The sequence below is a fragment of the Trichoderma virens genome (assembly GCF_000170995.1).
Source record: "Trichoderma virens Gv29-8 chromosome Unknown TRIVIscaffold_3, whole genome shotgun sequence".
Taxonomy (NCBI): Eukaryota; Fungi; Ascomycota; class Sordariomycetes; order Hypocreales; family Hypocreaceae; genus Trichoderma; species Trichoderma virens.
In genome coordinates this window covers 551554-563868 of record NW_014013746.1, presented here as the reverse complement: position 1 = coordinate 563868, position 12315 = coordinate 551554, and the positions used below count along the sequence as shown (strand labels likewise).

The window sequence follows — 12315 nt, the reverse complement described above, 5'->3', positions numbered from 1 at the left end:
GATTTTTTCTTTCGTAGTGACACGAGACAAGAAAAAAAAGGATGGAAAATATTTTCTTTGCCATCCTTCCCCGGCTATCACCGGGCGGTCAAGTGGAAGAGCCGGATACCCTCGCAACGGAGTAGTCCGTGGAGTTTCTGGCATAATCTTTTCTTGGTGTGCTGTATTAGTGAGCGCGTAGCTCTCCCTCTTTGGACCCCTGAATCGCCAAGGTTCTCTCTATCTCTTTTTTTGGTACACCATACGGAGGCTACGGAGGTACCTGGATGTAGATGCTTGGTAAACAAGACCGAGGGATGCAAGTACTACTATCAGCACTCGTATTAACAATCATTTGCTCCTACTACTCCGAACTCCGTAAATCCCCCAGCTGTCTATGTCTCAGTATTCGCTGGATGACTGCCATGCCAAGCAGCCTCGCCACAATGTCTCACTCTCAAAGTGTCACAGAAATCTCAAGCAGAGACACCGGCGTTCCCTCACATTAGTACCAGAGACACGGCATTTCAAGCTTAATCTGACATTCGCTCGCATTTGCACCAACAGCATCGTTCCAACTGAGACATAGTCCCACGCCAAGAGCGGGAGGCGTCGTCACCACCATCAAAAAGGATCAAAGGCAATAGGAGTAGCAAATGGTGTTGGGACGTGTTCGTTAGGTCAAGACCTCTTGTGTATTGATTCCATACTGCATATCTTGCTAAACCAATCTGTCCCAAGAAGTGTTCCCGTAGCACAATGTTGCAAACTAGGTGGTACCTAAAATAGCCTTCACTAAATCCGTCAAACTGTTCCATTCTTTCCATAGTTGGAAGATCCTCGTCATTCGCCAGTGAAAAAAAGAAACCCAATTCGCTCAAATCATTCATCCATCCATTCCAGTAACATATGCCAAGCCGAGTGATCAGGCGCTAGCATGGCGCCAATGCCGGCGTAGAGGGTAGAATCTGTCCCTCGAGTCATTTCCGCTATTTTGATAGCGGCTCGCACTTTTGTGTGTATTGCCCAAAACTTTTTTTAGTGTGTTGATAATAAACAGTAGCTTCGCTCGCTTCATCCCTCATGGGTGCTGAAAGAAAAAAAAGAATAGGAAAGAAAATCACGTCGCTAATTCCCAGTGTTGTTTTTGAGTCGACTCCATTTCCCGTTCTCTAAGGAGAGGAGGGAACGTCGTGGAAGTCGTCCTTGTGATCCTCGGCGTGCTGTCCCCAGTAAACAGGGCCCAGCTTCAACACCCTGAAGCCAGTGGTGGAGCTGGAAGAGGATCGTCGCCTCTCAGGAAGGGCAACAGAGTTGCTAGCAGGCATCTGAGGGTAGGAGGACGAAGTGGCCGGTGCCAGTGAAAGGAAAGAAGAGGGAGCAACAGCGGCGAGAGGAGGAGAGGCCGGGACATCGTAGAAGTCATCCTTGTTCTGGCCAATGTGTTCACCGTAGTAGACAGGGCCGAGCTTCAGGACCCGGAGACCAGTTGGGGAGCTGATGGAGGCTCGTCGGGGCCTGACCGAACCCTCGGAAACAGAAGATCGTCTCTCAGGTTGAGGGTATGAAGAAGAAGTAGCAGGCGCCAATGAAAGGAAGAAGGAAGGGCGGCGCTCAGCGAGAGCGGCACGGGCAAAGTCGAGAGACATCTTGAAGGTTGTGGATTTTTGGAGTATTGGTCTTGGGAATGATGGTAGGCCGAGGAAGTAAGGACGTGTTATAGAGATTGTTCACGAAAGGAATTGTGTGAGAGAGAGGAAAGGTAGGGAAGCTTGGGAATATATATGTGGAGGATGGATGATTAGAGAGCAGGAAGGAAATCAATGGAAGAGCGGATTGCGTGCTCTTTATGCTCACCAACTCCGGCACTCGTGTTACAGCAGCTTGTGTACATCCTACATCCCAAGGAGGTACGTATGTAGAGTAGCTCCTCCAGACCAGCGCTGCCACAAGACGCTAACCCGGCCGTCCCAACAACATGGGGGACCCGCGCAAGATCGGGAGCACGGATGCTGAGAGATTGTCATGGATATGGCATGCCGCAAAGGGGTGCGTCATGGGAGACAGGAGGTGGGCTGAGACGTGTCTGTGGATCTGACGACAGACGGGCAGCTATTCGCCTCCCGCCAGCCTCCTCAGACTCCTCAGACTTCTTAGACTGCAATAACACACATCGTCATCATGTGAACAGCAGTGCTGCCCCTCTGGTTTTCGAAAGCGGTGGCCCTGGCCAGTCCGTCATTGGGTCAGGACGCTCTGCATCGCGTCGCCCGCAGCGCATTTGTGAACAACGACAGGGGGTAATTCGTCCATTCAGACTGGTTGGCATCGCCGTCATGCAGCACTGGTATGGCCCCCCTTCCTTCGGTGGCGCCAATGATAGAGATCTTTCCCCCCACGCCTGGCTGCTCTTTTTTTTTCTTTCTTCCCAAGCTTGCTCTGCTCCTGTCCGGTTCTTTCGGCCTGGCGGTCTTCGCGGCAAAGGAGATAAGAGCCCACGTGCGAATTTACGACAGCCCTAGCGCTGATCGGGTTTAAAGCAAGTGACGTGATGAATCAAGTCGAGTCTGCATAAAAAACATAAAAAAAAAAAAAAGAGCCAGAGATTTGCCGACGGGCAACCATCTCATCGTCGAGAAACGGCCTTGTAAGCCACCGGAGCAGCAGGCGGTGCCACGGCGAAGATTCAGATGCCAAAGATGGAGATGCAATGTCACGGAAGCCGAGCTCCACTTGATGCTCGGGCGGCAGTATTACACAATGGCAGAGATCCGGGGTAAAGACCGCAGTCCCGGCCGATCCTCGAGGCCTATTGGAGGAGCGTTCCGGCAGCCAAAGGGATTTTTCGGAACCGATGGTCGGGAATGCCACCAGCGCTCCCATGTGCTTGTGGGCCAGAGCAGAATGCGGGGAGTAGATCTAGAAGTGCTGGAGATCTCCTGACATATGAAGGATGGAATTTTCTTTAGCCTTTCTAGCCGGAACATGCCACTTTTCGATCCCGAGATATTCCCTCGCAGATTTTGCACCCTTGCGAGCCGAGTGATGCCTGCATCCCGAAGCTGGCCGATAGCTGCATCCTCGCTATTCCTAGCCGACATGTGGCCTGTAAGGGCAATCCGAGAATGAACAATCTAGCAGAGCAAACCGCGGGTAGAAACGGCAGAGGTAAATCTTTAGTCTTTGTTAGGCAGAACGCCTGTGCTGTCACTGTATGTTTCTGCACGAGCTTTTGGTTGTATGTGTCGTGAACCTTGTCACCATCCAAGTTGAATCCAGGCCACTGTGGCGAATGCTTGGAAGAATCTTGCTGATGGTGCCAATGGCTGTGATTTGGAGAATTTGTGTGCAGAGATTGGTAACAGAAGAAAAATTGAGAAAGATGGTCGCAAGGGATGGGAACACACATGGTTGAGTAGCACTGAGCCGTAAGCAGTGACTATCTTGTTAGCAGCTATTCTGTGATATTCTCTTTCTCTTGCGGATTTGCCAGGGGATACTCCAATTTGGTTATCCAGCATCCCGTCTTACAAATAGTGATAATAGCAGATACTAGGGGAGCATATCGATGATAGGGGAAAGTAGTGAGAGTAGCGGCAGTAGCGATGGCAGTAGAAGCTTTCTAGGAGGTGTCTGAAGGAACTAGGTGCTTAAATCGGCAACTAACAGAAAATTAAAAGATCTTTTTGTGTGCGTCTTATTACGAGGCTTGGATTCTACGTAGTCGCTGGGATTCTGGAGAGGCAACTTGATGGATATTATGAGAGGAGACTTCAATTGACGCTATAAAAGCTCAAACTAGAGTGATAAGGTGTCGACGAATATGTCAACGATGAACACAACGTCATTCCCAGCCGGCAAGAAAATACTAAATCCCCGTGTCTCATATTGAGAAATATAGCCGTCGACGCCTGACTGGAAAGGCAACATCATTCGTCGTTGAGGTACTTTTCAAATCACCAAATACTCCTTTAACAGAGCCAGATCATTGATAGCCTCAGTGAATTGACGCTTAACTTCGACCATCGCCGCATTGAGCTCCATCATGAGCTCCTTTAAGCCTGGGTTTTGGGTTATTCTGCTGTCCCCGTAAGCAGCGTTATTGAGGCCAAGGGTAAGTTGACGCTTTTTTTGGCGAAAGCCCCATTGAGCCTAACCATTTTCTTCTGCAGGCTGTTTAATATGGTAATGATTTCGGAAATTCGCTGCTTGTGGATATCATCAATCGACGAGTTGATCACCATCTGGTCGAGCTCCATAATCCATCCCATCTGAGAATCTATCATCGACTGGAATTCCTCAGAACGCTGGGTAAACCGGTTGAGTTCCAAAATCACTACGAATGCTTTCTCCTAGTTGACATTCTGATCGACTTTGACATCGGCGTCATGCTTTTGCACCGACTCAGAAGAATCGCGGGCAGGAGGCATTATCGCGTTGTGGTTGTGATCGTCGGCGTGCTCGGGTTCAATGTAATCTTCTTCGTCAGGATCTTATGGCTTGCTTGTCATCAGGGAGTGTTGCTATGCTTGTGGTTAGGACGAGTATTAGAAAGGTGTAGTAACACATGAAAATACCTTGGCAGAGGACGAGAGGAGTTGAGGAGAAAGGGGAGAGAAAGAAAGAGGTGAAAAAAAAAAAAAAGGAAAAGAAAAAGAAAAAAGTGGTGGATAGGTAGGCCAGCTGGCCAGGCAGGTAGACCACCTGGAGGAACCTTCGTCACGTGCCAACAATTCTGCGTGCACTGCAAACGCTGTGTTCTTTCTTCTTTTCTCTTTCTTTCTTCTTTTTGCTCATTCAATCCAAATTTTTCTCAAGTTGCCGAACCTGCAGTATGGCTTGTCGAGCCAAACGGCACCAAGATCAAGCGTTGGGCTCCGCGAATGCACTCATTCCAGTTGACGATATCCCGAAGGAGCTTCTTCGCATATACCCACAGCCACACAATGATGACAACGTTGTCAACAAAGCAATCTATGATCAACTGATAAAACGGTACATTGCCGAAAATAACGATTGGCCCTCTGAGCTACAGGATGAATTCAAGTCAGAAGACAAACTGCTTGAGTACAGAATCTCAAAAAGCACAGGCTTTTGCTGTCTTCACAAAATCAGCAGGTGGATGGTTCGAGAGACAACGTGGGCACGCTTTTGGACTCTACGAGTGATGTTTGGTCCAATAGCTTGCGCAAATCAAGGCTGGTTTGACGAGTTCTCAAGAGAATATCCGATGGCGTTAGACGACGCTCCAGCAGGGATAGTTCCAGCAAACTTCGCAGAGCTATTTGCTTTGAGGGAGTGGACGCCAGAGGAGAGTCAAATGGAGCGATGGATATTTCACTCGACCAATACAACCAGGTATGGGAAACGAAAAGCAGTCAAGGTCATGACCGTGGACAGAAAGAAGCCAAAGCTTAGAGCCTCCTCTTCCATGGCCGCTTCCAACACCGACACTCGCACCAACATCCCCACCGCGACAGCCATTGCAGTTGATCTTACGATTCCCGTCAGAGATAAGAGAGCAAATGCATCCTCGCAGGGCTCCGTTGTCCATGGCAGGGTGCCTCAGACGGTCCATCAACAGTGCAACCAGGAATTCAGCGGCAGTATCAAAATCATGGAAGAAGCTATAGAGCGTTGCAGTGCGCTTCACCAAGCGCAGGCTGAAGCGCTGGAACTCCTTCGCAATCAGCTGCAGCTTGTGAAAACCCAGTACAACGCCAAGGAAAAGCAGTTAGAGGAGCATTTAGATGAGGAGCAAGGGAATAGAGATGCTTTGGAAGACAGTGCTTCGAGAATTGAGCGAGCCATCAAGAGGGAAGACCGCTGAAACGGTAGTAAAGCAACGCAACATATCTTAAAATTCTTTGTCAAGCTCATTTGGTAGAGGGAGGGGGGATATCAACCGTGATAATGGTCCAGCATATGGAGAGCTCAAGTGTCATTGAGTTATTGTAGTGCATTGATCGTTGTTAATAAGCTTTGATAAACAATATGTATGCAAGATGCGGTAATATATTGAGCAGAGTATTGATACCTAAGAACAATTGTGACCTGTACAGAGTTGTGATAGAGTCACTTGCATTAGTCTTTCCCCTTGCAACATGACAGCATTTAATGGAATGTGTGGGATTGTCAGCAAGGGAAGCAAAACGCAGACACGTAGTATCTTGGTGATTAAAAGCGAGAGATGGCAATGACAGGTAGGAGTCGCTGATGTTTGCAACAAAACGACGATATTTACAGCGACAAACAAGCAGCATCTGATAGTGACATTCAAGTCACACTTATATCAGCCAGAAGTAGTAACACTTGTTTTCTTTATGCCTGGAAAATACCGTTAAGGGGAGAGAATCGCAAATTGTCTCCTCTCATATTACTACCTAGTAGATAGACGTGGTCTGTTTCGACGGCTCCTCATAGACTTAGGAGGCTGAACAGCCGCTCGTTGTCTTTAGTTCAAAGAACCTATCCCATTACATGGCAGGAATTTACTTCAACTGGTTCTTCGGTCTTGGGATTTCTCTCAGTGAAAAAGCAAAGGGAGAAGCGCATTTCACTCAACTACCACTTTTGAGTAACAGTTAGAGCGTCGCAGCATTACTTGAAGAGGGGTTGGACAGTTACTTCGGGGCATGATTACACAGAGATGAAAAATATTTCACATAATGCCGAATCGCATTTCTTTATTCTCCTCCTCCTATCTTTGTAATAGCCATCGATGACATATAATTCCGGCATCCCAATGGCCTAGTTTGAGCTATTACTGATGGAATTTGGTACATTATCAGTAGTTCTCGTATCACCAAGAATCAGCATCGTGATTTCACATTGGGCTTTAAGCCCACAAAAGCTTCAGTCGCCTATTCCCACCTCTAGTGTAAGTACATCGAGCCAAAACATGCAGAGTTATAAATACATATAGGTAGTTAGCATGAAAACCTCACGTGAAAGTTCTTTGGTGTTTGTAATTTAGCTCCATAAAGAAGAAGAGCAGGGAGCTATACTCTACCCAACTGTTAGCACAGTACGCTACGCAAACGACGAGCAAATCACAAGATCACACTCTAAGAAATCAACTACGCCGAAGCCGGCTATGACGGGCGCATAAAGCTATGGGTGGGTGAATTAGGGTTATAAGGTCATAGAAGAGATTTCATCATAGTTTGCACTGCAGATAATGAAAGATATTAACCACGCTTGCATATTTAACAGCATTGATGTATTTGCCTATCTTCAGTAGTCTCTGGAGTCTTTGTCGGAGTGCTCTTTGCTAGCTTACATGGCGTCTGAGAGTAGAAGAAGTAGCGATAGCAGAAAGTAGCGATAGTAGCGATAGTAGCAGAAAGTAGCGATAGTAGATAGGTATTTACTAGCCGCTTCTTATTACGAATCTTAAACTCCACATAGCCATTGGAGGCTTGGGTGGTTAATGTCGTGAAGGTATTCTCCATGTTCCTTGAGAGCAGCAATATTGTTGACAAGAGTAGCCAGGAGGCGGTTGTTTCTGCGACGGCTTCTTGAAGATCCGTCATACGCTTCTCCAGGCCTGCAATTTGGGACGTCATCTGTGTAAAACCTTCGGCGATGCCATCGATGACACTGTCGGTAGTCGAGTTGACCCTTTGCTGGATGACATATCTAACGGACGCCTCCATCTCGGAACTGATCGTCTGCGGAATTATTCGCAGATTGTGCTCAGAGTTCTCAGCAACACGCTCGATATAGGTCAAAATTGCACCGAGTACCTCACTCTAGTAGGCACTTTGAGCAAGGTTGACTCTTGTTTGGGCGTAGATCGTGTGGATGAAAACGAACTTGCCCAGCTTGACTGGGCATGACAAGTCTTATATAATCGATGGTTGCTTGGCGTACAAACCATACCTTCAACAATGTAGAACCTCTTAGCGAGAAGGCCCTTATACTCACGCTAATCAGCGACGGTCATGTTTGTCGTCTGGCGCCAATATGCCTCGACAGCAGCCTTAACCCTTGTGTACTGCTTGCCTAATGTTAGAATCTCAATATCGGAAAGCTCCATGATGGGGAAATGAACTCGCGATATCGCCTCTAGCACTGACCTCTTGCCCAAGCACTGATCGCCCACCACGACGATCTGGGGCAGGTCGACGATGTCGCCAATTCTCAGGTCTCGAAGGCTGTCGATGGTGTCTAGAAGTCGCTTTGTTTCTGCGCTGTTGGCTATTTGCGGGACCTTGGATTTGGGCAAGGATTAATGTGCCAGGTCGGCACCATTTCAGTACAGTTGATATTGTGTCGCATAGTTGAGTTGATGATGAAGAGCTACAAGACATGGAAGAGCTGAAGTGAATCTTCATTATTATAAGGCGTTTGAAGAGCTTTTGCAGAACTTGACGAGAACTTGACAAGAACTTAATGACGTTAGAAGACCTTGACAACCTTGAAGAGATTTTGAAGAGATTGGTTACTTACCCAACAGAGCTTGACAACGTGTGAAACACTTCACGATCTTGAATGGGATACTAGGTACCTACATTCGCATACCAAGTCCGTAGTATTAATAGTGAAGAAGTTCTCGTGCATATATCGTCATACTCCGTATACAAAAATACCTAAGTGAAAGGTAGGTATGTAAATAAAGTTAAGGAGAGAGGAAAGGGGAGGGGAAAGAAAGAAGAGAGCGAGTTTTATAGAAGAAAGCAAGTTGGTACCCCATCATGTGATACATTTTCGGCCCGTGAATTGTGGTCAATCTATGGTCTTACTCTTCATCAAGCAAAGCTGTAAAGTTCCGGCAGCCACCAACTGAATTGAGCCACCAAGTGAATTGAGCCACCAAGTGAATTGAGTCACCAAGTGAATTGTGCCCCCCTCTTCCATTAGCCAGAAGAAGAAGTAAACTCCAAGTAAAAGACGCTCATACTAATAATTAATAATGCCATTAATACACATTGGCTTAAAGCACGTCTAGAACAGGCGCCTTGAAGGTAAATGAGCAAGTATACAAAAGGAACTTCATTCAATTACACACCTATCTGCGCGTTCTCTTTCCATCTGCAAGGCCCATGTGCTCTTTTGCCTTGCTGATGGTGGCAGGTAGTTCCGATTTGCGGAAGCCTCTTTCGTGAAATGGCGTGTGCGCAGGTGGTGAATCTTGGCCATCCACCAAGGCATCGCTGGCAAATCTGATCCTCAAGTCGGCGCTCTCAGGAAAAGGCGAAGCTAGAATGGAACTCCCAATAGAATCGCATTGAGATTCCAGTTGTGCCAGCGTAATGGCGGATGAAGGTGTCGTCTATTATATGGGCTACTGAAAATGCTCCATTAATTCATCTTGGCAGCTGAATGGATTCAGTTTCCGCTATTAGATCCATGTTATGGATTTTATAATAGGACTATGGATAGCTACAGTTCTATGTCTAGTATACCGTTTTTGAAAATGTACATTGTAATTGTGCTTAAAACCTGGTGTCCAATATGTAACGGCTTTGACGTCCATAGCAGCGAGAAACCCAACCAAGCACTATATGTAACAACCAGTATGTCTAAGTTGGTATGGAGAAGCTTAGATTCTCTAACTAGAAAGTCTCATTGGGGAGGTATACATATAGGCAGCTTATCTCCTGTTACCTTGTGGTGTCACCAAGCCGATATCTTCGCCTTAATCATATGAATAGAAAACGTTTCTACGAAACGATACCCAGCCTTTGACTTGAAAACTGTCCATGAAGTATAAAAATTGAAAAAAAATTTCCCCAGCAAAGTATAGCTCACCCGTCGCCAAAGTTTTCTTCCCGTCCCGCCATTGTCCCACCCGTTATCATACCTCCAAGCAAAATCATCCCTGGTTCTGGCGTTCCAACTGCGACCGAATCCAAACGAATTCTTCAGAAGCTGCCCTCATCCACGCTGTCGTCGCCTCCCACCTTGCATCCATCACATTATGCAACGATATTTCTGCAGTTCTGTCCAACAATGGCATAGGCTGGAGTTCAGCCTGTTGTTGCTCAGACGTCGGTGCGACTAAGCTGAGAAGCGGATGATTACGCATCAATCGACTAAGTTGCGACTCAATAAGTGGCCTTGTCGGTTCCGATCTCACACGCTGTTCAGCCTGTTGTTGCCCCGAGGGTAGCATCGACTTCTGTTGTCCTAGTGTCGTCTCTCCTGCGCTAAGCCGCATGACTGGCTGTACCGAAGCCGTCGCGGCTACTTGTGCTACTGTGGAAGAAACAGTAACATCGTCGGCCATGTTGATGGCTGGAATCGGTGTCATTTCCCGCGTTGCTGACCACGCAACCGTAGCATTGCTTCCAGCCACATTGCAAACCACATCCCCAATCTGCCTCCGATTTGCCTCCTCTCCGGGTTGTAGCTCTCGCAATATTATCCTTCGAACAGGGTTTCGCGGTCTCTGATGGATCGTTGTAGATAGCGTGACGGTTGGAGTAGGTAGGCGATATCGCGGTACCCGCTGAGCCGGCGTTGCTTGTGCGATGGTTTGAGCAGCTTGGCTGACCAGTGTTGCCTGAGGTGCTTGCTGCACCGGTTTTTGACGGTAGATACTTGGTGTCACTTTGAGGGAAGGCCATTGTGCTGCGTAATTTCTTGCTTCTGGTGTCTCGAAATCGAATACAGGCGCGGGCGTCGTGTCAGGGAACAGTTCCAAGTATTCTTTTGTGCGGTCTTGGTCTGGGATAACATGACCCCGTTCTCTGATGCGGTTCTTGAATTCCTCCGGTACCTTTTTATAAAGCGCCCTTATGACAAGGAATCCTGGAATCGTTTTGCCGACTGAGCTTTTGTAGAGACGGTGTTGGGAAGGTTGCTTTCGGGAGGATACGGTATGCGTCCACTTTTTGTTTCTGAGCAACCCAAGGTATTTGTCTCGAGTCTCTGGCGTCATGTCCAACGCGTACGCCCAGTACGCCTCAATGCAGGCGACGCCGTCTGAATAGTCTTCGTCGTCTGGTCCCAACCCCAGGTTCGAGATATCATAGCGGGTTATGGCACTCATCGTCGTCGATTTCTGAACGGTTCCGTCGTGTGCGAGTCGGACTTGAAGAATCTGAGGAAGACGTTTAGTAAGGAGAATCCCATAAAGAGCGTTCAACACGATAACCTACTGCAAGAACAAAAGAATTACAGTAAAAATAACTGATGAAAAGAAAGGAAAGGAAAGGGGAAGAGAAGAGAGGGAAGAAGAAAATAAATAGTTGCGAGGCAGCTATCGAACCAGCTGGCAATTCTCTTCAGGAGTGCCAGCCAGCTGCCAGGTATTTCCTGCCATCGCACCTCAAATTATTCATTCTCGTCATTAGTTTCGTCCATAATGTACCGATAATCGCCATCCTCCGCCAAGAGTCCTAGGGGGTCCTCCTGTCATATACTCGTGGACATAGTTCGAGGTATTTCACACTAGACTCTGAGCGTTATATGGTGACGCACCTTATCGAAGGTTGGAAGGAGTGATTTGAAGATCTGCTTCAAAATCTGTGTGCGTTCCTCTTGTAAGTGATATCTCTAGGTAAAGAGCTGATAAAAACACAAGTCTCGCCCATGTAGGCTCTCTCCACAGTTTTGCATACAAAGGATGCTTCAAATGATCAACTTTCGTATCATCACTCATATTGAAAGATGATGGTTTGATCGAGTTCCAGTATTCATTCTGGCCGTTTTGAGTCATATTCGTCGCTTGTTTCTATTAGGCAAAAAGGACTTTGAGCCCTTATTTCCGCTGGTCCTAGGCTGACTGTGGGAGATTGTGCATTTCAATTTGCAAAAGAGGTAGTTAGGGATTGGTGTATAAGTTGTCATGTGGTAAAAGGCAGACGGGAGGCGTAATCGCATCCTCGTCGGCGTGCTTGTCTTCCCCGTACTCGTCTCCAGTGTGGTACATGTCTTCAGTTTGTTCGTCTTCAATGCGATCTTTGTGGTTTTCGTTAGTGTGCTCTTTGCTAGCTTGCTTGTCGCCGGCGTGGTGCTTTTTTATGGGTTTGTGACTATCGAAAGTATTAGAATGAATAACGCAATAACAGATGAAGATGTTCCAACGGCAGGAGAATATCGACATACCTAGATGGAACGAGAAAGGGATTGAGGAGGGAAGAAAAGAGAGAGGACGGAGAGGGGGAGAGGAAGCTTTATAGAAGAAAGAAATGCGGTATAACATCATTCGAAACACTTTCAGTCTGTGAATTCAGAACAGTCAAATGCTTAACTCTTCGTCAGGCAACATTTGAAACTATACCTGGTGACAGCTAAGTGAAGTGTTAAGTGAATTGCGCTCCTTCCTTTACTTCTGTATTGGGGTAGAATACCAACGCCAAAGAGCTTAACATAAATCCCTTCTGC

At 47.1% G+C, this 12315-nt stretch overlaps 4 protein-coding genes across 4 annotated transcripts; 1 reads left to right on the top strand and 3 right to left on the bottom strand.

The window, feature by feature from the left end:
* Nucleotides 1–657: 657 nt before the first annotated feature.
* Nucleotides 658–1770, bottom strand: TRIVIDRAFT_215390 (uncharacterized protein; the record flags this gene model as incomplete). The annotated part of the gene is made up of 1 exon (XM_014103971.1): nucleotides 658–1770. One exon carries the CDS (start codon nucleotides 1626–1628, stop codon nucleotides 1152–1154), a length of 477 nt encoding a protein of 158 aa, XP_013959446.1.
* Nucleotides 1771–4024: 2254 nt separating this feature from the next.
* TRIVIDRAFT_61937 (uncharacterized protein) lies at nucleotides 4025–5809 on the top strand (the record flags this gene model as incomplete). Its single annotated transcript, XM_014103970.1, has 3 exons — nucleotides 4025–4068; nucleotides 4283–4451; nucleotides 4919–5809. 3 exons carry the CDS (start codon nucleotides 4025–4027, stop codon nucleotides 5807–5809), a joined length of 1104 nt encoding a protein of 367 aa, XP_013959445.1.
* A 1378-nt stretch (nucleotides 5810–7187) lies between these two features.
* Nucleotides 7188–7637, bottom strand: TRIVIDRAFT_219014 (uncharacterized protein; the record flags this gene model as incomplete). Its single annotated transcript, XM_014103969.1, has 1 exon — nucleotides 7188–7637. One exon carries the CDS (start codon nucleotides 7635–7637, stop codon nucleotides 7188–7190), a length of 450 nt encoding a protein of 149 aa, XP_013959444.1.
* A 2162-nt stretch (nucleotides 7638–9799) lies between these two features.
* On the bottom strand, nucleotides 9800–11860 carry TRIVIDRAFT_198220 (uncharacterized protein; the record flags this gene model as incomplete). Its single annotated transcript, XM_014103968.1, has 3 exons — nucleotides 9800–11083; nucleotides 11410–11454; nucleotides 11795–11860. The coding sequence occupies 3 exons, from the start codon at nucleotides 11858–11860 to the stop codon at nucleotides 9800–9802; spliced, it is 1395 nt and encodes a 464-aa protein (XP_013959443.1).
* Between the last annotated feature and the right edge of the window lie 455 nt (nucleotides 11861–12315).